We start from the raw sequence: 25,864 nt of genomic DNA on the forward strand, positions 1-25,864 counted from the left end.
GCTTTTCTTACTTGTTATCACTTTTTCTCCTTGAGCCAGGCTGAGTTCTGTGCAGTGGCAGTTTTCACCACTTCATTTTGTTGAGTCTCACTGAAGAAACTGCTCTAAACTTTTCACAGAGAGAGAAAAAGGGAATCTTCAGTATTTACTTCTAGTACTTTAGTATTAGTAAAATGATTCCTCTGAATACACCAATACATACTTTTTTCTGGTTTAAATCTTAAGGGCTCCACTAGTTTTAGGTCTTCATCGTCATCTCCTACCGATGTGGGTCACATGATGTTAAGTAAAAAGCTCTCAAATGTTATGTCACGTTTCTTTCAGGTCCAGCGATGAGGAAGCTTGTTTCTATACTCAGCCCAGTTTATTGGACAACTGCAAAAGAAATCGGAGAAGCAATGAATGGGTTTACCCTCACTGATGCAGTCTTCAAGAGGGAAACGCAAGTGGAGTTTGCAACTGGTTAGTTCCCTGTGATATACCGTCTCTTTTCAATAAGCTTGATAGATACAGCATTTCTTAAAAAAGAGCACATAACTATTGCTGAATTTTGAGTCTTGTGCTTACATCAGTATTTTCTGAATGACTATGGCTTTCTGAGGCTTAAATACAGCTTTTAGAGCTGTAATTTGAAACATGTAATTTCTTATAGACATGGTACACACTATAAAAATATAAAATAACTGGTCAAGGGATGCCGGTTCAGATACCGTGTGGCTAACATGAGTCTCTGGTTAGGATGTTTTATAAACCAGTGTGCTCTTACAATTCACAGGGGAGGTTCTGCGAATAACGCATATTGCCCGGGGCTTGGATTCAGACGGAGCCTTGCTGCTGGACGTTGTTGTGAGTGGCCACGTGCTTCAGCTCCAGTCAGTAGCTGATGTTAATGTGAAGGTAAAGCTGCTTGGGATACTACCCCTTCTCTCATTGATATATACATCCTCTCTCACCTATATTAAAGCAGTAGGCACTAAGTCCTGAACACTGTTCTACTATGTGAAACTTATTTTGTGCCTGGTTTAACTGACAGGTGTTAACATTGCCTTTGAAAACAAGTTGTTGTCAGAAACGTAGTGTTGGTCACTCAGGATTTTTAAATGTTAGAAGGTAGTACTGAGAGGTGTCTTTGGGGCTAGTTATCAGAGGCAGGCAGGTGAGGTGTTGCTTTCAGTAGAGCTATAAAGGTGCATCTTAAACCTGTCTGATTTCTTGGCTTCCCTGAGGATGCCACCAGCCCTTTTACGCCATGGCATCTTGCAAAAATTTCTGAATATTGCTGATGATTTGTTTGCAGCTACAACTGTATGTGGTCTGGCAGAGACACATTCCTGTGGCTGGTAAAATGGCAAAGACAGGGGATTAACAGATTCTAAATCAGATTATATCACAGGGCATTCTGTGTGTTCTTACTGTGCACACTGTCATGATGCTGTCAGTGATGTGCTCCTTTCTCTCCTGTAGCATCACAACTTTGTCTTGTGGAGATATCTATTATGGCAAATAGTCCCGTTATACAATTCATTGGAAATATTTTACAGAATTTGATTTTTCAAAGAATGACACTTCTCTATGAACTTGTTCAGGAGTGGTTAGAGGGGGCAGTTTGTGTGATCATATGGCAAAAGGTTGTAAACTTGCTACTGAATTTCTCTGCTTGTTGTTTCTAGGAGATACTCTCTACTGCTCCTAGTAAGATAGCTTCTCTCACGACCTTGTACTCCTGATAGAAGGATGGAGTTCAAAGGAACTGTTTTTTTATCTTTTTGATTTAGTTTAAGACACAAAAAACATTTTGCTTAATATAATATGTGGTATGAAAGTTTTGGTTTAAAACCAGGTGCTTGATAATTGGTTTTACTGTAAAAGAACGTTCTGTAAAGGTGGTAATTAGTTGGTAGGTAACCAGTGAAAATGCTTTAATATATTAATCCCACAGTACAAGAAATATACATGAAGTTCTTGATACTTCAATATGCTGCAATATATAGCATGTCTGATACATATACCTGTTTTCAGTGGCAAGATTTTTCTCTACTGTTTATTTAGCACATGTTGTCAGCATCTGACTTAGAATAATAAAAAAAGAAATAATACTTAGTTCAAAAGATGATTATTGAATGGTGAGATAATTTCCAGGTTTTTTGGGAAATGCTCTGCCGTGGCCCCCATCATCAGCATCTACATGTTTGTTATTTAAAGAAATACACCAGATTCTGTTAAGACTAGAAAAGGCGTGTGTTGTGGAAAACACAGTTTGTTCTGATGTTAAAAAAAGACTCTTTCTCAGAATACATCTCGTACCACTTTAAAATACGAAGACCACAGTGGTGTTGGCTGTACCCAGCAGCTGATGCCTGAATCTTGCTGTTTCAGGATTACACAGAAGACTATATTCAAACCGGCCCTGGGCAACTGTATGCCCATTCTACCCGTCTCTTCACTGTAGATGGAGTTAGTGTTCCCTATACATGGAACCACACCATCACCTATGACTACACCAAGGGAAAGATGCCTTTCTTGGTGGAAACGCTCCATGCTTCCTCTATTACAACAGAGTACAACCCACTGGAAGAAACTGTGGCTTTTAAAATCCATGCTTCCATTGCAAAAGGTATTGTTCTAATCTTTCATCAAAATGAAACAATTCAAAAATGATATCCTATCTTTCTAGAATTCATGACCTGTATTCTTAAAATCTGGTTACGGCCTTGAAAGAGGAAATTCTGTGAAACCTGGGTAACTTTATCGTAGATCCTGGAACCTATGTGTCTTGTTAATATAGCCATAAACTGATGTAAAAGCTGTTTGCACTGACTATACCTGTAGTTGTCATCGATGATGTACATCTGCATTTGCTAACACTTCTAACAGCGTTGTCAGTAGCTTCAGATAGTCAACCTAGAATACTTCTCCATTTCCTTTCATTCTCTAAAATGAAATTACTGTTGCTTTTTCATGGGGTCAGCTGTCGGTGGGTTTTTATGTTTGAGTTTCGTTTTGCATAGCTATTGAGAAAAAGGATTGTGTATTTTCTTCTTGCAGCAAAACCCACATAAATGCAAGTAAGGTAGTAATGAAGTGGAAGAACGTTTGTAATTTAGCACTAAAATGGGTAAAATGTCCTAAGTCATTCCTCAGTTTGAACTTCTCTGGAATTATTTGGCATATATGGAAAATATGATGCAAAGCTGCATCTTGAAAACTTTATTGGTGTTTTATGGATGCATTTTTTTAAGGCCAGATATGAATGGTGCACAGTTACGCCATGCTCTGTAGACACAGGCTTACGTACAGTCTGTAAAGCCGCTGAGTCCTACCACAGAGGTGGCAAGCTAGTAGCTCTATCGTCTGTTGCACTGTGTCAGCATTACTAACTGCTGGCTTTTAATAACCCAGGTGATCTTAAAGGAATAGGGCATGTGTTTGTGTAAATGGGTTTTCCTTTCAGAAGTCATAACTGGTTAGTAGAATGTCCTGTTATCTTTTTAAATACTATTTGGGCTTATTTTACATAGTACGGAAATAACTCAGGTTCGAAAGTAAATGAAACAGTGAGATTGCCTGCCTTAGTCTTTCTTTTCAATTATGACATTCTAAATGAAGTAAAATAATGATTTTTCCACTTGCCAGACTACAAACTCATTATGCAATTTGAAAACCAAGTAAGATTTTTTTTGTTGTTGTTGTTGTTGTTACCATTTTAAAAAGGAGTCTGTTAAAAGGAAGTCTCCAGATCAAGTTATGCCTATGCATAAATCCGGCCAGCTCTTTACTGAATTTGCATTTAGTTTCTCCAACAATTAATAGACTGCTTTTTAAAAAATTTCCTATTTATTAAATCAGTTTTCAAGCAGCAAAAACTGTGTGGTCTTTGAGCAGTCTCTGCCAGAGTTCTACATTACAGTTCGTAGTGTGCACTTGTGGTGTTCTACAGTGACTTCCCACAGTCTGCGACATGGTGATTGGTTTGGTTTGTATTTATTTCCCTCCTTTTACACGAAGTGAAACCAAATGGTCTTTATACTTCTAATAACGAAAACTTTATGGAGGAACTCTGCAGGATGTATTGGGCTGGGATGCAACTTGCATTTACCCTGAGGGAAACCCCTCAGAGTTTAATGTTTTTCAAAACAGCAAAAACTATGTACTACTGACTTTTAATGCCCAAGTAGAAAAAACACTAAAGTGTGGATTTAAAAGTTCCTATTTTAGTGTCCAAGTATAATAAATCTTTTATAAATAGCTGGGCTGGAATTCTTAATGTTAAAGTTTTTTGAAAGTAATAAAATGGCCATATTTTTATCCACAAGTAACATGTGCTTTCTTTACCATGCAGGAGATCGTAGCAATCAGTGCCCTGCTGGGTTTGGTTTGGACTCCACTGGGCCTTACTGTTCAGGTAATGATGTGACAAGGGTAGTGTGTAATCCTAGACTCATAGATTGCTTTAGATTGGAAGGGACCTTGAAGATCCTCTAGTTCCAACCCCTTCTACCTTGGACACTTTCCTCTAGACGAGGTTGCTCAAAGCCTTATCCAGCCTGGCCTTGGAACACTTCCAGGTATGGGTCATCCACTCTGGGAAACCTGTTGCCTGGCTACCTTCATTGTAACGAATTTATTCTTTATTTCCAACCGAAATCTAGCCTTTTTAAATTTATAACCATTACCCCTTGTCCTGGCCCTTTACCAGAGCTCCTATAGGCCCTGGTAAAAAGTCTCTCCATCTTTCTTATACGCCCTCTTTATATATTGAAAGGCCACAATAAGGTCTCCCCAGAGCCTTCTCTTCTCCCGGCTGAACAACCCAACTCTCTCAGCCTTCCTCCATAGCAGAGGGGTTCCAGCCCTCTTGACCACCTTTGTGGCCTCCCCTGCTCTAAGAGGTCCATGTCTGTCTTGTGCTGGGGGCCCCCCAGCTGGCTGCAGTGCTCACCACCAGAATTTGCATCACCTTTAGGGTTTCAAAGCATGCAGTACATACTTCAAAAAGCGTAAGTTACGATTGGAAAAAGGGTGTGGGTTCAAAGGCAGATGAAGACTTCTGTACTCACCTAGAATAGAAGTAGTGCCCAGACAGCTTTTCGTCAGTACTCAGCTACTAGTCAGACCAGAGCCACAGTATCTGCTGAGCCTGCAAAGCAATTAAGCACTTTTATGATCTGCACAGAAGGAAGGACAAGTGTTGGCAACCTAGACAACAGCCCACAAGCTCCTGCTTGGGGGATGGAGGTAAAGAGAAGGTTACAAGCATTGTAGCGGTCTCTCCTAGGTGACCGAGTCATATTTGGTTTAGGGAACAATCATCAGATATACTTTTGTGGGCTTATTTCATTGCCCCTTGAAAGTTGTAAGTTAAGGAAATAACACAAGAAGCAAACACTATACCCTCTAAAAGGTTTAAAACTAGGAAAACGGAAAATAAGGTCACTAAAACAATTTTCCACTTGCAGTATTGTCTGTAAAACAGTTCTAAAACTTTAAACGTGGAACATGTAGTAACCTTTGCACATGTATCTAGGAAATCTTCAGTCTAACACTGAAACCCATCTGTCCTGTTGTAGAGATTCTCTGGAAATGATTGTATCAAACATCCATTACAAGGGTAGCTGACCCAGTCCTGCAAAGCTAACACAAGGTTCCAGCAAACAGTGTTAGTGGAGGTTTGGAAGCCGTAAAAACAGTGGAGAACTCACCACTGAATGGTTTCTGTGAAGCTGCTCCATTGCTCCATCTAGTGTTGCCCTGTGGGCTTTACCAGGTGTATCTCTTAGGAAGGGTGTGTTTGGTATAGCTTGCTGTAAAGTCTCACTGTTTTTTCAAATGTTTCCTTCTTCCAGATGAAGATGAATGTGCTATGCGACATCCTTGTTCCCATACCTGTCATAACACGATGGGATCTTACTATTGCTCCTGCCCAAAGGGCCTCACTATCTCTGCGGATGGTAGAGCATGCCAGGGTAAGAGAAGTGTTGCTGTGGACAGGTTGGATACAAAAAGCCCCATGGCAATAAAATCACTAAGGAAACGTTCTGTTGGGGCTGGGCCATTTTCTCATTATAAGAATATAATTTATTGGTGGTATTCCAAGTATTTAATAACTGAATATATTTGCAATCAAGTATTTCATAGCTGATCATGCTCGAGACACTGCTTAATCTGTGTTCCATTTTGACACAGTGAGGTTTACAGCTTGTTTTTAATTACAGATATTGATGAATGTGTGTTAGGGGGACACAGCTGCCATGCTGGCCAGGACTGCGAAAACATCATCGGCTCCTACCGTTGCGTGGTTAGATGCGGGAATGGCTTTAGGAGGACAGCTGACGGATTTAGCTGCCAAGGTATGCAGACGTCTCTGGGCTTTGGTGTTAGCTTTCATAAACTGAAAATGTTGTCTTTCACACAACTGAACTAACTTTTAAAAAGTTGCATCTCCAAATACAGTGTCTATAAATATTCATTATTAACACTGTGGGGGTTTGTTTTTTGGTTTTTTTCTTTTGTGGTTTTGTTGGGGTTTGTTCTGTTTTTTGGGGTTGGGTTTTTTTGTTTTGTTTTTTGAAACCTTTGCTTTTTGCATCTTTAGAAAAAAGTTTAAAGTCCTGTCAGGACCTAACATTCTTGCTATTGTGTCACACGTGCATATTACTTTACCAAGAAGTGATCGAAGTAAACACTTCTGAACATACCTCCATAGTGTAGTAACTAGAGCTCCAAGCAGAGTCCAGAACATTGGTTGACTCAACCGAAACACTGCGCGGTTCAGGTAAATGACGACAACAGTTCAGAGCTATGGTATCAAGGTTTTGTATTGTTCAACAGATGTTAACGAGTGTCAAGAGTCCAACTCCTGTCATCAGCATTGCTTCAATACTATAGGAAGTTTCCACTGTGGTTGTGATCCAGGATATCAGCTGAAGGGCAGAAAATGCATGGGTATGAATAAATTTTTGAGTATTTATGACCTCTTTCCCACGGACATAGTTCAACATAAAGATGTTGCTATATTTGTAATCAGGAGCCTTTATGAATGAAAAACTACTGTGGATGATCTACTTAGTATGTATTTCTGAATTTGTTTGTAAAGCAGTACAAACAAATTCAGCCAGAGGAAAAGAAACAAATTCAGCTTTTAAGCCAGAGGAAGTGGGAATTGGCCTGACTGATAAAGATGCATGAAATGCATTCGGATGCACGTACACAGTATAATTACAGCTGGATTATTCTGTGCTTTAGGAATTGCACATAAGGAAATGAGTTCATTTCCATTTTTGCCTTTTTTTTTTTCTTTTTTTCTCCAAATAAGATGTAAATGAGTGCAGGCAGAATGTGTGCAGGCCTGATCAACTTTGCAAAAACACACGTGGTGGCTATAAGTGCATTGATCTGTGTCCCAATGGAATGACCAAAGCAGAAAATGGAACTTGTATTGGTGAGTAGAAGTGTTAATGCACTGTACAATGATGGTAAAGGAAGGGGCAACGATGAATTTTTTTCAAAAAATAATAATCTGGGAGATAGTCCATCTCCAGTTACTAAGATCTGCATGTTAAGGCACCAACTTCTGTTCATTTATGGGAACATATGTATTTAACTTTTTTTGTAATTGGTATTAAAATAATAGATGTACCCTTGCCACTTCTATTTTTCCATTTCTCCGAAGAAAGAACAGTAAGGTTTTCCTCAGCATCTTTTCTGCATTGTCACCTTGAATTCTACAAACTGTTCATTGACCAAAATGTTTTGCCTCGTGTGAATGCTTGCTTATGAATTTATCTCGGGATCTCTGAATTGTGATCACAGGTCCTTGCTGCTTATCAGGGATGCTTTTCAACAGAACCAATGTTACATATACTGCCAAATCTTTTTTTCTAGTGGGATGTGACATGAAAATGGATTATATCTCTTTGAAGAGTAGCTGATCACATTGGAAACCTCATTGAAAAGTTTTGAAAATTAACAGGAAAAGAGTGTGTAAATATAATATGGTTGAAAAATGCATCTGTGTATCTGCTCAAAATCTGCTTTTAGATTGTGAAACGCAGATTGTGATTCGTAACACAAACTGTTATACTGTAATGCCTGATGATGGCACCAGGTGGGAAAAGTGTACGTTCAGAGGCCAAACCTATCTATGTGGCCAGATTCACTCACTGCTTAACTGCATTCCTTCTACATTAAGAAGTTTCAAGAAAAATCTGACTATTTCCCCTTGCCGTGTTGCTTGCAGATGTTGATGAATGTCGGGATGGAACCCACCAGTGTCGCTATAACCAGATTTGTGAAAACACACGAGGAAGTTACCGTTGTGTATGTCCAAGAGGATACCGGTCCCAGGGAGTTGGAAGACCTTGTGTGGGTAAGCTGTCCAGAAACATCAGTATCACATATTTTCTGCTGCTGCTTTTGGCTGGGCTTTCTGCTGTAACACATCCAACAATGCAATCCTATCTGAAGACCAGGCTATACAGATAAATTTGCTCTGAAGTTCAAAACTGCCCATCTAAAACTAAGTGTCCCACTCCAAAACAAAATGATTCCAAAGGGAGATTGTTATACGACCATACTCTGAAAACAAAATGTACGAGCATCTCGGAGTGCTGGTGCATGGCAAGCTGCCGCTGCATGAGGCTTCATTTATAAAAATCAGGTCAGGTTTGTTAGCTGCTAGGGCAGTGAAATGTGGCTGGCTAGACCCTGCACTGCACTGATGCACAGCTGAAGGCAGTCAAGCAGGGAGTGATGTGGGTTCCGCTAAAGGAGAACACCCAGAGGAAGTGTGTTGCAAGAGGCATGATACACCCAGACCCAGACTCACCTCTGCAAGTGACAGCCACGGGTGCACTTCCCTGCCCGCTAGAATTGCGAAGCGTGCTCCGAACGGGTAGGGCGGAGGAAGCTGATACGCCTTATCGCTCAACACTCCCCTTTCTGGTTTGGGTGGATCACAGCAGGGAAGGAGGATTCCTGTCAGTCAGTGGAATGCTGACCACATAGTTACTGCCCTGTGCTATCTGCACAGAACCTTTTGGCGTAAAAATGTGCAGAACTTTCTCCCACGCACACAGGGGCAGCATTTGAAGGATGCTCTTGTAGCCCTAACATGGATAGCAAGAGAGTTTAATGTATGGTGTCAGTGTAAGTGCATAAAACACTTCCCTTGGCATTTAATAGACCTTAGAATGGCACTAGGATCACTTAGATTCACCCTTTCTGTATTTATGTATTTCACCCTTTCTGTATTTAAAATATAATAGTTGATCCACCCTGATAATAACGATTTATGAATGTTAGTATATGACACTAAAGTTGGTTTCAGTTGCTCTCATCTATCATATCGGAGAAGCATTCCTCCGTGATTACCTCTTCAAGATTAGCTTTCCTAAGTGATAAATAGCTGCTGTGGAAAATAGGAATTTTTTTCTTTTTAAACAACCTAAGATTCTGTACTACCAAAAGCCAGGAATGTTTTGGTTTGTTGTTTTTTTTGTTCACAAGAGATTAAATGCCAGTTAGAAACATCTGGCTGTACACCAAGACATTACTTCCACCAGCAGCTCTCTACTGAAATAAAATCAATCCCAGACTCCTTAACGTATATTGAAACCATTTAAATTTCTGTCAGTAATAAGCTAGATAAAGTTTAGGACTACAGATTTTCACAAAACACTGGCAGCTGCCCTAAAGCTGTCTTCTGACCAAGGACCACTGAAAACTCCCTCTTAAATTAAAGTATTACCTTTACGCACCTTTGATATTTTTTTAATCCACTTAAAAATTTAAAACAAAGATTCATCAAAGATACTAGTTTATGTGTTAGTAATTGTTAATGTTTCCAGCGAGCACAGGGGAAACTTGAAAAGTAAGCAGGACCCCAGACTGAAACAGAAGAATTGATCTTTGTTCTTACCTGTGCTACCTTCTGCCCCGGGTAAAATCCTTTGTGCCATAATTCCATGTCTGTTGGATGGGGCTGAGATGCTCATTTGCCATCACAAGACCCATAGATATATGTGCACTCGAACTGAATTACAATATTTCTGTGAACTGTGGTGGATCTCAACATGCCATATGATAGATGGAAGGCCATTATCAAAAGGTGTTATAAAGCATTTTTGCATGTAACATGAAATTTAAAATCAAAGTTTCAAACTCATTTTCACCTGTTCTCATGAATTTGTTACATTTATGGTGCATAATCAAAGGCATACTGTCCAGTGGAGACATAGGCATACCAGTCAGTCAGTGACACTTCTCACAGGGGTGGCTGTGATATAAAAGCAATATTTTGATGCAGGTAAAGAATGTAAAACTTGGCAATTAACTTGAGTGCTAAGGAAATTATGAGTTTTGGTATTCTTTTACATATATATGAGTAACAAAATTTTCATCTTAAACACACCCTGAAATCAATAAACTCAAAATTCATATTAGTTGTTGCCATATTACAAAGTTCTCTTGCTTGTGCCACTTGACAACACTAATGATATTTCAATCAATATATAAAGTTTCAGTTACATGTTTGTGAAATAACAATTGGAAAATACTGTAATACTTTGCCATAATTACTCCTGGATTTCCAACTCTTAAAACATCTGATTATTAATACTCCCAAATTACTTTAAAACTTCAAAATATAGAAAATGTTAAACTTAATAAAAATGCAGTCTAGTATTCTATTATGTTTTTGAACAGTATTAATTTTTAAATAGCATTATCAAACATTTGTGTCTTGGAGGGTTACAAACTATGCTCAAAGTACTATGTTCAGAAATTCTAGCATAAAAAGGTTTATAATATATGTAAATTATAGATATGGTTTATGTATGTTTGTATGCGTTTGTTTATTTCTGGTCGTTGCAGAGTTGCACATTCCTTTTTATTAGCAGATTTTTGTCTTTTTCTAGTAAAGAATGACTGTAAATTTTCAAAGGAATACCATGTGTGTCAAATTTTCAGCTAGACCTGAAGTAACTTGATGAAAATTTTAGAAAATTTCTCTCTGGTGTTGCCAGAGAGACTGTGGGAGAAGGCCTGGTCCTACAGTATCCAAGAGCACTCATATTTACTTTGAGTGAGTGACACCAATCATGTTATATCCTTAAACCCCTTACCATACTTTGTGTGCTCACCACTCTGTTTTGATTTAAGGATGGACATTTAGTGCTAGGGTTGGTCAAATTACTTTGGATTACAATTCAAAGGGAAACTGAACTTTTTTTAAAAAAAAAAGCATTCCTTAGGAAAACAGAAGTAATTCTATTTTTTAATTGCACCTAAGTGAATTAATATTTACCATTAAGTCTCCAACCTTTCACAGCTGGAATGACCAATAACAACATCAAAGGTTAGAACATACCTGACCTCCTTCCCCTGCAGCCTTGTGACACATCATTGAGACCTGATTTTTCCTCTGATGCATAGTGCAATAACCGTACTGGAGCTTTTTGAGCAGCCCTCTGTGCCAGTTTGAATGAATTTCTAACGCTGTACTTGCCAAGAATGCTCCGTGTTAAGTATCCTCCTTTAAAGAAGGGCCTGACAGCTTCTCCCACTCATCTGTAGAGCATTTAAGAAAAAAAAAATATTGCTAAAGTAGTAGTGAACAGCTTAGGATGAAATGATGAACAGTGTGGGTCCAAAGTGCAGCTTTTCTGGTAAACAGTAGACACCACAGCTGGCAGCTTTCAGGCTATCACAAAGCCCTGCCTCTGTAAAAACAGGGGAACAGACTTAGATCCACATTTTCCAGGCGCGTCTTACCTTCAGTAACACCTGAGGCAAAACCTGCAGCAGAGTTCTGGTCCTGCATGAGCACAGTTTTATGTCACACATAGCTTTACAGGAAGAATCGAGGTGTATTACTGTACAGGACAGGATAACCTGCCTGCTCAGCATTGTGTTCTCCGTATTTTACTGCCTTCAAGATCTCACTTCTATGTCTTCAGTTTGTTCCGCAGACTGAGATAAGTATACATGTATATATAGACACATAGTTATGTGTTGTTGTTTGTTTGTTTTTTCTCCTTTCCACATGGTTTGTTGCTCTGGATCATGTCACATGAGCAGACATTAATGAATGTGAACAAGTGCCTAAACCCTGTGCATTTCAATGCACCAACACCCCCGGCAGCTTCAAGTGTATCTGTCCACCTGGACAACATTTATTAGGTGATGGGAAATCTTGCGCTGGATTGGAGAGATTGCCAAATTATGGTGCCTATTACAATAGCTATAACTATGCTCAATTCTCCCCTGTGAGAGACAACTATCAACCGCAACAATATTACAGGCACTCCTCAAATATCTACAGCTCCTTCTCGGAGTATAGAAACAGCAGAATACCTTTCTCCAGGACTAGAAGGAACATTAGAGAAACTTGTCCTGAAGGCTATGAGGCAAGAAATGGCAGATGTGTAGGTAAATGTCAGTCATATCTATGCAATTCTCTTGTTTTGGTCCTTATTCTCAGGTTACTGTTTCATATGTACCAGGGGCTGATGATTTGCGGTGCTGTGGTTTTTTTCATATTATCCTGATAAATATTAGAGTGTTCTGCATGTTCTTGTCTTCTGAGCACGTTGTAGCGAAAGTGTTTTCAAACCACCTCCTTCTAACCACTTGTTTTAATGTTTGAAAATTATTTCTCTCTGGTTTTCTTCTGATTATGGTAGCTTACCTTTTATGAATTTTCTCACACTTCAGAAAACACCAGTAGACCCAGTCTAGTCCTGGGGATGTTGCTTGTGTCAGACTCCCACTGATGGTAGTAACAATCGGGTTCAAAAAAGTTTTGAATGAAGATTTTAGATTTGAGCACGCCAATGCCAGCACTGCTACAGGATGGTAGTCACTGCCATACAGGCAATATAAGCAGAAGCTTTTAAATTACCTGTAGTTATGATATATAGCAGGTTGTAATATCATTCACTGAGCATGGAGAGATTGATTATAAGTAAGCAATTACGGGTTTGTGCACTGCCATTTCTTTTGCTGTGATGAGGAGAGCAGGGTAGTTATGGTAACTGGCAAGATCAGACGCCCCTCCCCTCCCTTTTTCTTTTTTTTAAGAGGTGCAAAGCCTCAGGATACACTGTAAGATCAACAGGAAACAAAGGGATGTGGCATCTCTAACTATCAAGCATTTAGCTCACCTCCTCCTTACTCTGTGAGGTTTTCCAGTGAAATACTGCTATTTTCACAAGTACTAAAAATTTAACTCAGCTCCTTGTGAAAGTCAGAATGAACAGCAGCCTGTCCTGTTCATGGACTGATTTGTACTAAATGTGAAGAAGTTAAACAAACAAAGAAACCCCCCTAGAAATTATTGCTCAAAAAAAAAAAAAAAAAGTTAGGTTTGTCCCATGTGGCAATAGCTAGTGTCTATGGATCTAGACCCTCTGTAACTGCTGGTCCAGAGCTGGAGAAGGGGTGCTGGGGTGCAGCCCCCCCAGAGCAAGCTCCGCTCCCTGCCCTGGGAAGCCCAACAGACCTGGGCTGGAAAGGGGCCACCCCTGTGCTGGGAGCCAGGGGTCACCGGACCTGATGCTTCACACACAGGACAGACGAGGATATAAAACACGAGTTCATCTTTTGAAGGATGCTTCTCTTAAGCCAGATTTTGCCAACTTTACTCACATTTTGAGTATCTTAAAAAAAAAAAAGTTATTTTGTGATAATACTGCTGGGTTCAAGACTAAGGGCACCGCCAGGCCTTACTAGCGCTTGTCCCACTGCATGTAACGTAGCAGTTTGTGGTGCGTTAGTGTCACATGCAGTGACACTTCATAGGAGGCACAATATCCTTCCAGGATGAACAGTGACCTACAGCTAGATTCTAGCAGCTAGAATTACTGCTGGAATTCTATAGCAGTATATAATATATTAATGTTGACAAATATGAATATACTTCTGTTAATAAGAAGTTTAGATAGGCAGACATCAAACTTTGCATTTACATGTATACAGCTACTGAAATGTCTTTATAATGCAGCTTATGGGTACAGCAGTTTAGTTGAAAGGCCTAGGAATATAGCTGCCACTGATGAAAGGGTTAAGCTAAAATCTATCGATCGTCTTTACCCCAGCTTCCAGTTAGAATTAGTTAATATTCTTGCACTTCTGTTTCATTGGAACAAAGACTGAAATTCAAAAATTACTATATAATATGGAAAATATACCCAAATGATGCTTTTTTAAAAGAAAGTTCTTTCAATAGACAATTATCAGAATTTGGTAACAACATACCATAAATTTCTAGTCATGTCTGTTTCTCTTCTGCATTTACATTTTTACCTAGTGCAGCCCATGTAAATCAGACAGAGAGGGGAAGCAAAGACCTTCCTTCCACTGTTTTAACCATGCAAGTCTTAACTCTTGCACAAGCCTAACTTGAGTAGGGTCTCTATTTCTGTCCTGAATTAGGCAGGTGTTTCAAAAGAAATTACAGTTATATATGATCTGTGTCACAGATCAAGTCACACTAGCCTGCTCTGAAAATTTTACATAAAGTAGTCTGTTACTTCTGTATTTGAGAGAGAGATTTAAAAAAAAAAAAAAAAAAGTTAAAAGCATTTATTGATAGTCTTCCCAGATACCGAGCTTATTTCATCCCCATGGCATGGGGAAGACCAGTCTGGAAAGGGAACAGCTTTGCCTGACAAGGGAGTAACTGTAAGAACAACTTGCCCGCTGACAAGGCTTCCTCTGGTGAGATAAGTAATCTGGCTGTTTCCTAAGCATATTGCTTAAAACCTTCTAAGCAGGCAGCTCAGCTTGCTGTTTGGTGCAAGACCGTGTTTGTATCACCTTGTCGATGTATACAGAGAGCACATCCCCCTTTCTTCCCAGAAGTCTCTGTCAGGATTGGTTTCTTCAGCTAGAATATGTTTTGTGACCACTGCCAGGAGAGGTGAGGATCCCTTCAAAGCTGACTTTAGTCATTAAAAAGTTTCAAGGAATGGCCCAGGTAAGGTGTGAAAGGACTTGCTATTCTTAGACATTCAACCCCATCAGAAAACAAGATCCAGAAAACATCCACCAACTCTGTCTATACGCTTGTACATAAATAGGACAAAAAATACCTAAGTTCAGTACCAGGTTCAAATAATCCTGATGCGGAGGTGCTTATGGTTCTTCCCACAGACATCGATGAATGTGAAACCAGAGATACCTGTCAGCACGAATGCAGAAACACCCTGGGAAGTTATCAGTGTACCTGTCCGTCTGGTTATCGCCTTATGCCCAACGGCAAAACCTGTCAAGGTATGGAGATGCCTTTGAGTGTTCAGAAATACATTTGTAAATAAATGAGATAAAAACAATATTCCGTACATGTGCAAGCCACCTCTTTGAATTTGCTGTACAAGATTCTGCATTCAAAATTTCAAGTTTCAGAAGTTTTTGTATTTCCCATTTTAATGTTTCATAAAACATCAGCAAATGAGACTATTGCAACTTCTTCTCTCAAGTTTCCTCATGTGACCTGACATTACACATTTTAACTCCAGGCAAGTAGAAAAGCAGCTCTGGCATCAAACCCAATATAATCCTTAACCTGCCTCTGTCAAAAAAAGGTAGTCAGATGTTCTGATCCACAAAAAAATATTTTTTTTAAAAAAATGGCATCTTTTGATAAGAGAACTATGGCTTATGTTGGATCATGGCTGTAGGGAACTTGTGGACAGTATGCCATCCTGCACAGTAATAAAGTGCTGACAAGAATAAATGCACGTTATTGGAACCAGCAGCTCCAGTATCTCAGACAGCAAGATAGGATTCAGAAAGATCTCACTGTGTGTAGAGGTATGCCCTGGAGTCTGCTCAGCCTTTACCCAGCTTGTTTTTAATACTTAAATTCTTCTTCCAGCAACTCATCATTTGCATGTGTTTTTTTATGTTCAGATATTGATGAGTGCCTCGAACAGAGCATTAGCTGTGGATCAAATCAGATGTGTTTCAACATGAGAGGAAGCTACCAGTGCATAGACACACCTTGTCCACCAAACTATCAGCGAGAGCCTCTTTCTGGGTACGTTTTATTTTCAGCCTCTTGTCGCCCACCCCAAGCTCAGATCCTCAACCTGTATTTGCTAAAGAAGAAACTTTTTAAGTTTGACTGACACCAGTAAAGCTCGTACTAGCAAAAGGTAAAGCACTGATAGCCAAAACGATCATCAGTTTCTCAAGCAGCAGTGTTCCATCCATGCTTCCCCTGCAGCAGAAGCAGTATTTTACTATTACTTCAAAAGGAAATAGCACCAGAATGGTCCTTTACTATATGAACCCTGGTAGGCAGCATGCTGCGATTCTTTCTGCTGATTCAGTGTCATTCATTTGTCACTTACAGGGCTGCCTTTGCATCTAAGGTTTCCGACTTCCCTAATGGGCTAAGTTGCCATCAGTTTCAAAACATTTAGTACTTTCTTTTAGTCATGAAAATAACGCTACAGTTCATGGCAACTTCTGATATTTTTAAGTTGCTCTATTTATTCCCCTGTTCTGGAAAAGACATTATTTTAATCTCTCAATATACTCAAGGAAAAAAGCTTCTTTCCTAATCAGAAACCATCTTTTGCAGTCAAACTCGACTGACATTTAAGTTGAAATGGGTCATGCTACCTGCTAACCTCTGTTAGCACTGACAAGCAGAGCTAGGAAATATCTCCTGTTCTGATTTCTGATTAATAAAATGAGATTCACTTTGCCCTTCATTCCAGTTCTTTATGATCTCTCAAATGGAGCTGCCTGGACATTTTAAACCAACTTTTCCAACCATAATATTTAAGAGCAAGGTCACTAAACCGTAAACCATTGGCTGCAACAACTATTGTATCTGATATCTTTATATTGCCTCTGGGCGCTTTCTGAGATGAACCTTTTGAGGGAGAATGGGGCATTAAACTGGGCTCCAACTTCAAAGGAACAAGGGATAAAACATGCATGAGCATATTCTAGTGAAGTTTTAATCTGCATACTGTGACAGGGTAAACAGGGGAAGAAATTCTCTTCAAGACCTACTGCACTATTTATGATACTGTGCCTTCACCCTGGGCTAAGGTGCTCTGCTTGTTCTTAGGTTCTGCCTCAAAAACTGCCCAGCCAATGACTTGGAGTGTGATCTGAGTACCTACGCCTTGGAGTACAAACTCCTTTCCCTCCCCTTCGGCATAGCTGCTGGTCAGGATTTAATCCGCCTGGTTGCTTATACTCATGATCAAGTCATGCACCCAAGGACAACCTTCTTAATGGCAGATGAGGAGCCAGCAATCCCATTTGCCCTGAGAGATGAGAACTTGAAAGGAGTCGTGTTCACTACCCGACCACTGCGAGAGCCAAAGACTTACCGCATGGGAGTCAGAGCCTTATCCTACAGCGTCGATGGAAATATCGAGTATCGGACAACTTTCATTGTTTATATAGCTGTGTCAGCCTATCCCTATTAAACATTCCAACTACCTGACAGTAATCACAGTATTTTAACCACATTTGTAAATGCCGGTGGGCATTACCACTTCCAGACTGACTCTACTGCCTGCCAAACAGTTGTGAACCATGTAACTTGAAAGTGGTGCTATGCTCTTTTGTTTTCCCCTTCTTCCCCGAGGCTGCCCTCCTGTCCCGTTATTCCAATTCAAGAGGGAAATCCATGGCTTTGAGGACCTGTTACCACTTGTTTTATTTATTACACTGGAGTAGTCATTTTCAACAGTTTGTTCGGAAAACCAGCAGAAAAACCAAAGTATGAGCTAAAGTATGTGGTCAAAGCAGTAAGCAAGGAGCAGCCTCTGTTGAAAGCAGCTAAAGAAAAGCCTAACCAAAAGAAAAAAAATATTCAAGTGGTCTGCATATTTTAAAGCTTGCTAAGTGTTTCACAATTTTATACCTATTAGATCTTTTCTTGTCAAATATCTGATAGAATTAGGGCTGTAATGTACTATGTCGTGTGCTCAAAAAAACCAAATACCACTGTACCTAATGGTTGCAAATGCTGAAACAAGTGACATTAACGTTTGTTTTCAGCTGAAGAATCTACAGCAGAATTCATAACTGATACATTTTTTGATTTCCATGCAAGTTTAGACATGTCACTAGTTTTTTGAAAGAAAAAACAACATGGCTACTTCTACTTTATACAGCAGGTATTTTATAATTATTTTTTTTTTTTTACTCTGACATTCTGGTATAGCCATTTATTTAGCTCAAAACCATATTCATTTCAGTACTCCCAACTCAGTTAAAATGTTTTGGGGTTTTTACAAATGGAATGTTTTTCTCCAAAGACGATGTAATTTTGGTTCAGTAATGTCAATACACTGTACACAAGTAATTTTGCAAAGATGTATTCTATTTTTATGAAAGTGTATATATGTGTTTTTCCTATGTGTATTTTCTATGCAGTATCTCAAGAGTGTTTTACAGTTAAGTTTGCATAAAAGGACAATGTCAATACATTGAAAATAATCAAAATAAAGGTTCCCATTGCCTCTGAGATTGCTGTGAGTTTTATCTTCGAAAAAAAATTCTTTCCTATTCATAAAGCACTTGCCTTTAGTGCCAGTGGAGGATGCAGAAGGTAGTGTGTCCAGCAAACCAGGGAGCAACTTGCACCAATGCAACCACGTCTCCTGTTTTTTGTGCTACTGGCTTCTCCACATCCTTAAGCTCTAAAAATAAATAAACAAAAAAAAAATGGTCAGGAAACTGATGCACTTACTGTAAGATCTCTTATTTTATCCAGAGCCTATTAGACTAAGAGATATCTCATTTTCTCAGAGAAGATGGATTTTGCTAAGAGTTTATATACAACAAAAAATTAAGGCAGTGTTTATTCATAAATACAATCAACTCATTGCCAAACATGAAATAAGTCACTATAGTTCCAATTTATATTAAAAAAAAAAAAAAAGAAGAAAAATCTGTGAAGGACATTAAGATTGGAGCCCGCTGGAAATCGGCAATGTTCACTGTGAAAGTTTTGCTATTTTTGGTCCAAGAGACACAGAGGCAACACCAGAGCCTCTCCAGCTGCACACTGAGGCTGAGCTGCAGACTCAGGTGTCTGGGTTGCAAGGAATGGACCAAGAATAACTCATTTCACTAAGACACACCTGGGTTCAGCTATCTACCCTCTACCTGTCACTCATGGGTAGTAAAAGATTATCAGCAGCATTAAAGTGCATTTTTAGTGATGGGGCTGAATTGCTCTGCAATGGACTTTTGACATTATGCTTGAGTATTATTAACAATCCACAGTAAAAGCCCCACCAGTCTTCCCCTAGCATTGCTTTTTGTTCGGTTTCCATTGCAACAAGTGAGATAGATAATCCTGCAAAACAAGGGTGACAAAATAATTTTGCTCTTTATACAAGTGACAGCCTTCAAACAAATGAGGTTTGTTTCTTGGCAGCCTGACTTCAAACATAAAAGCCATTTAGAAAGAAAAAGAAAATTAATTGCTTTTGTGTCTTTGTTGTGAAAGTAAGCTATAGTAAGTACTGGCAGTACCTCAATGTCTTTTAAGCATGAGAATCATACTGAAAATTATGTCCTTAAGGGAATTTTAACTCCACTGTGAGACAGAAAGAAAATTTCTATTATGGTATATTTTGTGAGAAAAACAAAACAATCCCAACCAATATGAGAGTTCACAGGCTTTAAGACAAATTATTACTTCTTTTTAGGGTTAGGAACTTACCAGATAGAAGTCACTCAGACACAGCTTTGTTTCATCCTGTGCTTTTCAGGTGCCCTGCTGTAGCTTAAGAGCAAGGAGCTGCTTGTCCATATGGAAGCTGTTGGTTACACTGAGATGATGCCACAGGATTGAGGGACCAGGGAGATTTGGGTTGTGAACTTCATGATTTTCACTCATTGACTGGTTACAGGGATGTTACGAATAAAGGAGAACTTGTGCCATGCCCTTCTCTTCCTTGAACATCTAGTTCTGTATTACGAAGTTACAATCTATTCTGCTTTAAGAAAAAGAATTGCAAACACATTAAATTAAATCTCTGAGCAAATAACACCTGCTGCAAATCTATCTGCCCCTCTTGCTAACAGGCTGAAAAGGCTGTCATTTGTTATTTGTAACTTGAGAGGTAAGAGGCAGGTTAGTACGTATGTACATGGCCACATAAAATTGTGTATTTGTTAAAGATCAAAAATCCTTATTTCACAGATCCAAATTGTAAATTTTGTAAATACAACAAATACTCTACTGTATGTATTACTACTTCAGGTAAAGCTACCAAAACCTTGGATGCAATTTTCAGTAGCTAAGGGCTGTAGGGCTGAGCCTGCAGTCACGTTGCCCAATCCTCTCCAGTAGTCTGCAGAAATACTTACAAGATCAAAGGTTCACTGCAATCCTATGAAAGGATGATACGATCTCAACATCATTTATCACAAGACATTTCACAGATGTCCTCCTGTCACAAACCAACCTATACGAATAAAAGACTGTCTATACAAAAGGAAATGCAGCTGAAAATTGTGGTGGACAGCATGCAAATAGCTAATTCTGAGTAATTTCACCTGCAGGTATAGTCCAGACCACAACTGAACAGCTGTTCCCCGTATCAACAGACACTGCCCCTCCAACAGAGAGGCTGAGGATACATGTTTTTGTAAGGATTTTGGCAGTGGGAGGGTGAGCTTGTTGGGTGGGATTTTAGAAGCTGACTGGTGTCCTACTTCCAAGCCAGATATATCATCAGGTTTTTTTATCCCACTCTCACTGGCTGGGATAACCAGGGCTGGTCCAGGAAGCAATCCTGGCTTTTCTAGAGGAAGCCCGTTTATGTTTGCATCAGTGCTGAATGGGACCTGCTGACTCTCTGCTGGCCTTATCTCAATCGTTGTGATATATTTTAATTAAAGAACACAACGAAGAATGTTGGAAATCGGTGACTTCCTAGTTAGAAGGCTGCTTATCATTCAGCTTGAGGAATAGACACAGCCCTGTAACTGTGCCTTTACTGCCAGCATTATATAGCCCAGACCCACAGACCTGACAGTGAAGCCACTATGGAAACAGAGCCAAAGATCTGTAGGGTGTGATGAAAGGCACCATGCAAAGAACCAGGAGCCCTGTTAAACAGTGTGCTGGTTTTGGCTGGGTTAAGAGTTAATTTTCTTCATAGTGTCTAGTATGAATATGTGTTTCGGACAGATACGATCTCTTTCCCAGAAAGCATGAAGGTCCCTCCACAAATGTCTACTTAATTGCATGCTAAGCAGTCTGTGAGAATCCTCAGTTCTCATTAAAAAACCCCACACCACCACAACAAATAACTGCTTAAAAAACAAAGGAGGTCCCAGTGAGAGCAAGTGTTTTGGGGTAGTTCAGAGATGTGCTGAAGAAACAGTTAATACCTCAGTGTTAGCCCGTGCCTGTGCTATCACCCTTTCATAGGAGCCTACTGTTTCTTCAGACTTCTATCTACAGACTTCTATGCTAAAAAAAGCACATTTGACTCCCTGGGGAGGTAACACAGCATTCCCTGCCGACCCTGTTCCTGAAACACCGCCCCATGACACCAGCTACCTCCTCTGTTCCTGAGCCTTACCTAGGCATAAACATGACAACATTTCATTAACTACACTACCAAAATTAAACGTACCCTATGAAAGATGGCAGACAAGTTTCATACTTTACAGAGGTTAATTTATAGATACTGGTAGTTTGTGTGACATCTTTTGGCATTCCAGCAGCACACAGCTGAGCTCGCCTCCAGGTGAACACACATAAGACACTGGCTCCCCACTTGCTGCAGCACTGCCCGAGACTGCTTGGCCCAAGCATGTATTCCAGGAAAACATCCTGCTATATCTGAGCCTTTGTCAGGGCACAACTGGACCCACTTTTCCTCCTGCAAACAATCCTTCCTTATTAAAGCCTAAAGAAAGCTACATGCTAAGGTGCATCACTTTTTTGCAAAAAAAAATGCACAATTCCTTCCAAATGTAAGTTCTAGCAGAGGTGTAAGGCACGAAAAGGAGTTCACAGACAAACCTGGGGACAATTGCCAGAGAGGATTGGAAGTCTACAACCACCACCACTGCTTCCAAGGTTCAGGAACTGAACGCAGGTGAGGTACCCCCCATCACACCTTCTGTGGAGATCCAGCTTGCCAGTCCCTTGAGAGGGGAAATCCACTGAGGTTTTCTTTTTCTTCACACACTGGCTGAATTTCAAAGCTACTGAGTAGGTACAGTAACAAATCAATGCAGAATACATAGCACTGTGGGTTAAAGGGAAAACAAGTTATCAGATGAGAACAATGCTCAGAAAAGACAAGAGTAGCAGTGCTTGACAGATAAGTGTCCGCTTGCCAACTCAGATCCAGACAGTTGATGCTAAACGAAGCAGAAGGATAATGAGTAAAGCAGTCGTCATCACTCTCACATTGGCGTGGCAATTACAGGCAGGACTCTGCTCTTGGGGTCCAAGTGGGAGCTCTGGTACCCTTTGACTTCAGAGACATTCCTAGTTCTGACAGCTCAAATCTAAGGCTGCTGCCAATAAAAACTTGGCATGTTACCACCTTTGAAATCCACAGATTAGCTTATGTGGCTGGAATCCAGCCGCCCACCCCCCAGTTGCACACAGGCGGAGAACAGGACATGCAGCACTGTGCATCGCCACCACCATGCTGGCTGCGGTTAATCCCCCAGGCAGAGATGCAAAAGCAAGCCGTCTAGCGCATTTCTGTTTAAACTAATCCCTGCTGAGATGCTGCAGTGTACAAACTATAGATGGGTGAGGGCTGCTGGGCAGGTCACACGCATTTTTTTCTGCAGAAAGCCTGCGAGCAGTTGAAGGCTCTTCCAGCCTCCTAGGCTTCAGCCTCTGCTTCGGACAAGATTTTTGATTCAGCACAAAACCAAATAGGTATCATCTGCAACGATTCAGCACCACACTGAGAAATCAAACACTGAAGTCTGGAAGTTCATTAGTGTTCATTAATGCTGAAGAGCCCAAACAGTCAATGACTTGCTTAAGTGCATCTGTACTTTTTGTTGGGAAATCAGAGACTGTTTCAACTCCTGCACACACAGCAATGCTCTGTTCACGTGGAGTTGCTGCTCCACGTGGGCTATAAGTGTAAGATGTCCTTAGTGAATGACTATTTGCTCTTTCTTTCCCTGGTCAGACTGGGAGGCACAGGGTAGCTCTGGGTGTGAGCTGAATGTGAGAAAGGAAACACCAGAGAGTGCCAGCCGACTGCCAGAGCTAAACGGGGTGTTACACATCACACATCCAGCAGCATTGCACTAATAAATTTAACATCCAAGCACAGCATATCCAGCCATGCCCTGTGAATAATATTAAATGTAATCCCTAACTGGCAAGTAGGTTTTTATAAACACATTTGCATGTCTGAACACACTTACCACACAACTCCAGACACTTTCAGATCATTTGAGTTCAGCTGTTCAGCATCTTCAGCATGCAACTCGTGCCAAACAGCCGATTCTTCTGGTTTGATAAATACAGTATTAGAAAAGGAAACAAAGAATACCTGCTATAGATAAAGGCACACAGACATAAAGAAGTGTTCCTTAATATCTTACACAAACACAGATTAAAATGATAATTTATGAATAGCCAAATGATGTGGGCATCAGAAACATGATCAAGCCACGAAGTTGTTCAGATTACTGAGCAAAGGTTAAGAGGTGCCCTTAAATAATGCTGTGCGACTGCTGCGAGGAAAAGAGAATCTCAGTTAAGCTTTACGTGAGGATTATAAAACTGTGGCCATTTTGGGACTGAGAGCAAGCTGAGGTAATTTCTTGGATAAAATATGTATAAGAAGAAGAAAAAAAAAGGTATAGCAAATATAGTGCTTGTGTTATAAAGATCTTTCCTAAAATGGGACAAGCTAGCACACAAGAAGGACTGCACAATTCCTGTGGTTCTTCATAGGGCTTGAAATGTAGTGAGATGCAGCTGGCTTCCTTATTAATAACTTGTCATGACACAGGAAGTTATACACTAGTTTATGACCAGGTCAAGAGAAGACATCTTGAGTAGAATCACTCTAAGCATGATTTATAAAAAATTAAATCTGTATGCTGCCTATGAAAAAGCACAGTAACTCTGATGTGCAGAATTCACCTGGAATTCAGAGGGGTTCAGCCTGCTAAGGATTGAAACAAAGCCTCCCTCCAAACCTTTTAACCACTTACCGAATAGCAGGCCCCATCATACAAACCATTGTCCAGCCCTTCTTCTGCTTGGATCACAACAAGTGTTCAAGGAAGCCTCTTGCAGAGGATGCCTGAGAGGTATCAAGATCTGGACTGTACAGGTATGATGTAGCCCATAATCAAAGCATGGCCAAACTCCCTTGCTATGCAAAACTGTAGCACAGCCACTGGCAAATACTTAAAGTTGTATGTAAAAGCTTCAAAAATGAAGAAAGGTTATCTAATTTTGTTACAGCTCTGAAGCTGTAACATTATCTACAGGTTCAGAGACAAAATTCAGCCAGGATCCAGGAAGAGAAGAATCCTGTAAGTGACCCTAGTTACTACTGTCCCTAATAAACACAGTGGTGCATGAAACACCACAGCTAAATTCCAAGCAGTGTCAAAGTTCCTCCCTCTAACAGCCTTCACAGGATTTTAGCCAGGTTGCCTACAGAACCTGACGCTGTAGATCTAAAAAGTGAGGATGGAAAAGCTGGGAGATCAATGAATTCCCAAATGTTCCTGAAACAACAGAAGCACACCAGCTCGTCATTGAAAGCAGGCAAACAAACAGGACTTCTCCATGTCCGAAGAAGAAGATACAGTTGCAACAGAGCACTCTGTGAGTGACTGAAATTGAAGCAAAAATACCATGAGAAAACAGCATTAAAAACACATGCTGAAGGGACTACAGGAACCTTGGTGATCAACTAGAGAGGGCTAGGCATCCTTGTACCACAACAGTACTGTTTCTGCAGAAACGTCCTGTCAATTCACCACCTGTGGACAAATTTTTATGCTAGAGCGCTTATGAGTAGGAGCTACGCTGAAAAGATGTTCAAATTCACAGCATAACTATCACACCTTTGATTTCTCTTCTTCTTAAAGGAACTAGACTTTGAATAGAAACCTTATAAATAACTGATTACATCAAATTTATTCATCCTTCCTCACCATCGTCTGCTAACAGAGCTAGCTCACAAATCTTCGCATATTTACCAATCGTACAGGTCAGAGTGCTTTTCTCTGCTCTGGCCTTGTTTGAAAAAAATTATTTGTGGTTTGCTTACTGGTTCCTCTGCAATGCTCTCAGTGATGTGGAGACTGATAGAGAACCTCAAATTGGGTGTAACCCTGCAAAGCCTTTGCCAAAATATTACCGCTAACATTTCACAGCTCATGTTTTGAAAAGATTTTGGGTGAATAAACAATGTTGTCCTTTAATAGATCAGCCTGTAGCACAGAAGTGGTTTGTGTTCTCCAACTGAAATGCACAGCAAGGTACTGTCACGGTATTTTTACCATGTGTGGTAGCTTTACTATAGACAAGCAAGGAGCCATCAGTGTTTGCCAAAGAGGCCAAATCAAATGAAAGCTAGTCACAAGCTTGCTGAAAAACCCTGACTGCCTTCAAATTGGACACCTCATCTAATCAAAGTATTTCTTAATCGTATAAATGGTTCTCAGTAGACACTAAGAACAATAGCAAAAGTTAAGTTTTACATAGAGCTGATGTAAAATGAATTTTCCTGATAGGCATTTGAGAACAATAAACAGCACAAAAAGGATACATCACAGAATGAATAACCACAGCATGAAAAAGAGCATCTGCAGAGCAGCTAGTAAAAACAGTCTGCATTTTGCTAAGAACTAGCATTTT

General features: G+C 40.0%; 1 protein-coding gene and 2 long non-coding RNA genes across 3 annotated transcripts in view; 1 reads left to right on the plus strand and 2 right to left on the minus strand.

Moving 5' to 3' along the window:
* HMCN1 (hemicentin 1) overlaps nt 1-18,496 on the plus strand; it is a 224,581-nt gene extending 206,085 nt beyond the window's left edge. The window contains exons 95-107 of the mRNA XM_080406436.1: nt 325-462; nt 776-897; nt 2,377-2,614; nt 4,340-4,402; nt 5,844-5,963; nt 6,213-6,347; nt 6,829-6,942; nt 7,313-7,438; nt 8,237-8,365; nt 12,076-12,426; nt 15,151-15,270; nt 15,910-16,036; nt 17,084-18,496. Of these exons, the coding sequence (XP_080262562.1) occupies nt 325-462; nt 776-897; nt 2,377-2,614; nt 4,340-4,402; nt 5,844-5,963; nt 6,213-6,347; nt 6,829-6,942; nt 7,313-7,438; nt 8,237-8,365; nt 12,076-12,426; nt 15,151-15,270; nt 15,910-16,036; nt 17,084-17,450 (2,150 nt within the window). The 3' untranslated portion in view covers nt 17,451-18,496. The remainder of the gene's footprint in view (nt 1-324; nt 463-775; nt 898-2,376; nt 2,615-4,339; nt 4,403-5,843; nt 5,964-6,212; nt 6,348-6,828; nt 6,943-7,312; nt 7,439-8,236; nt 8,366-12,075; nt 12,427-15,150; nt 15,271-15,909; nt 16,037-17,083) is intronic.
* LOC308071287 lies at nt 3-6,822 on the minus strand. Its single transcript, XR_013931069.1, has 3 exons — nt 6,696-6,822; nt 5,058-5,137; nt 3-375 (listed from the first exon to the last, which is right to left on the minus strand). It is a non-coding gene; the product is annotated as an uncharacterized lncRNA (long non-coding RNA).
* Nucleotides 11,233-15,215, minus strand: LOC308071289. The gene is made up of 2 exons (XR_013931071.1): nt 15,090-15,215; nt 11,233-11,565 (listed from the first exon to the last, which is right to left on the minus strand). It is a non-coding gene; the product is annotated as an uncharacterized lncRNA (long non-coding RNA).
* Nucleotides 18,497-25,864: the final 7,368 nt, after the last annotated feature.

This window comes from Falco punctatus (genome assembly GCF_963210335.1).
Source record: "Falco punctatus genome assembly, chromosome: 11".
NCBI lineage: Eukaryota > Metazoa > Chordata > Aves > Falconiformes > Falconidae > Falco > Falco punctatus.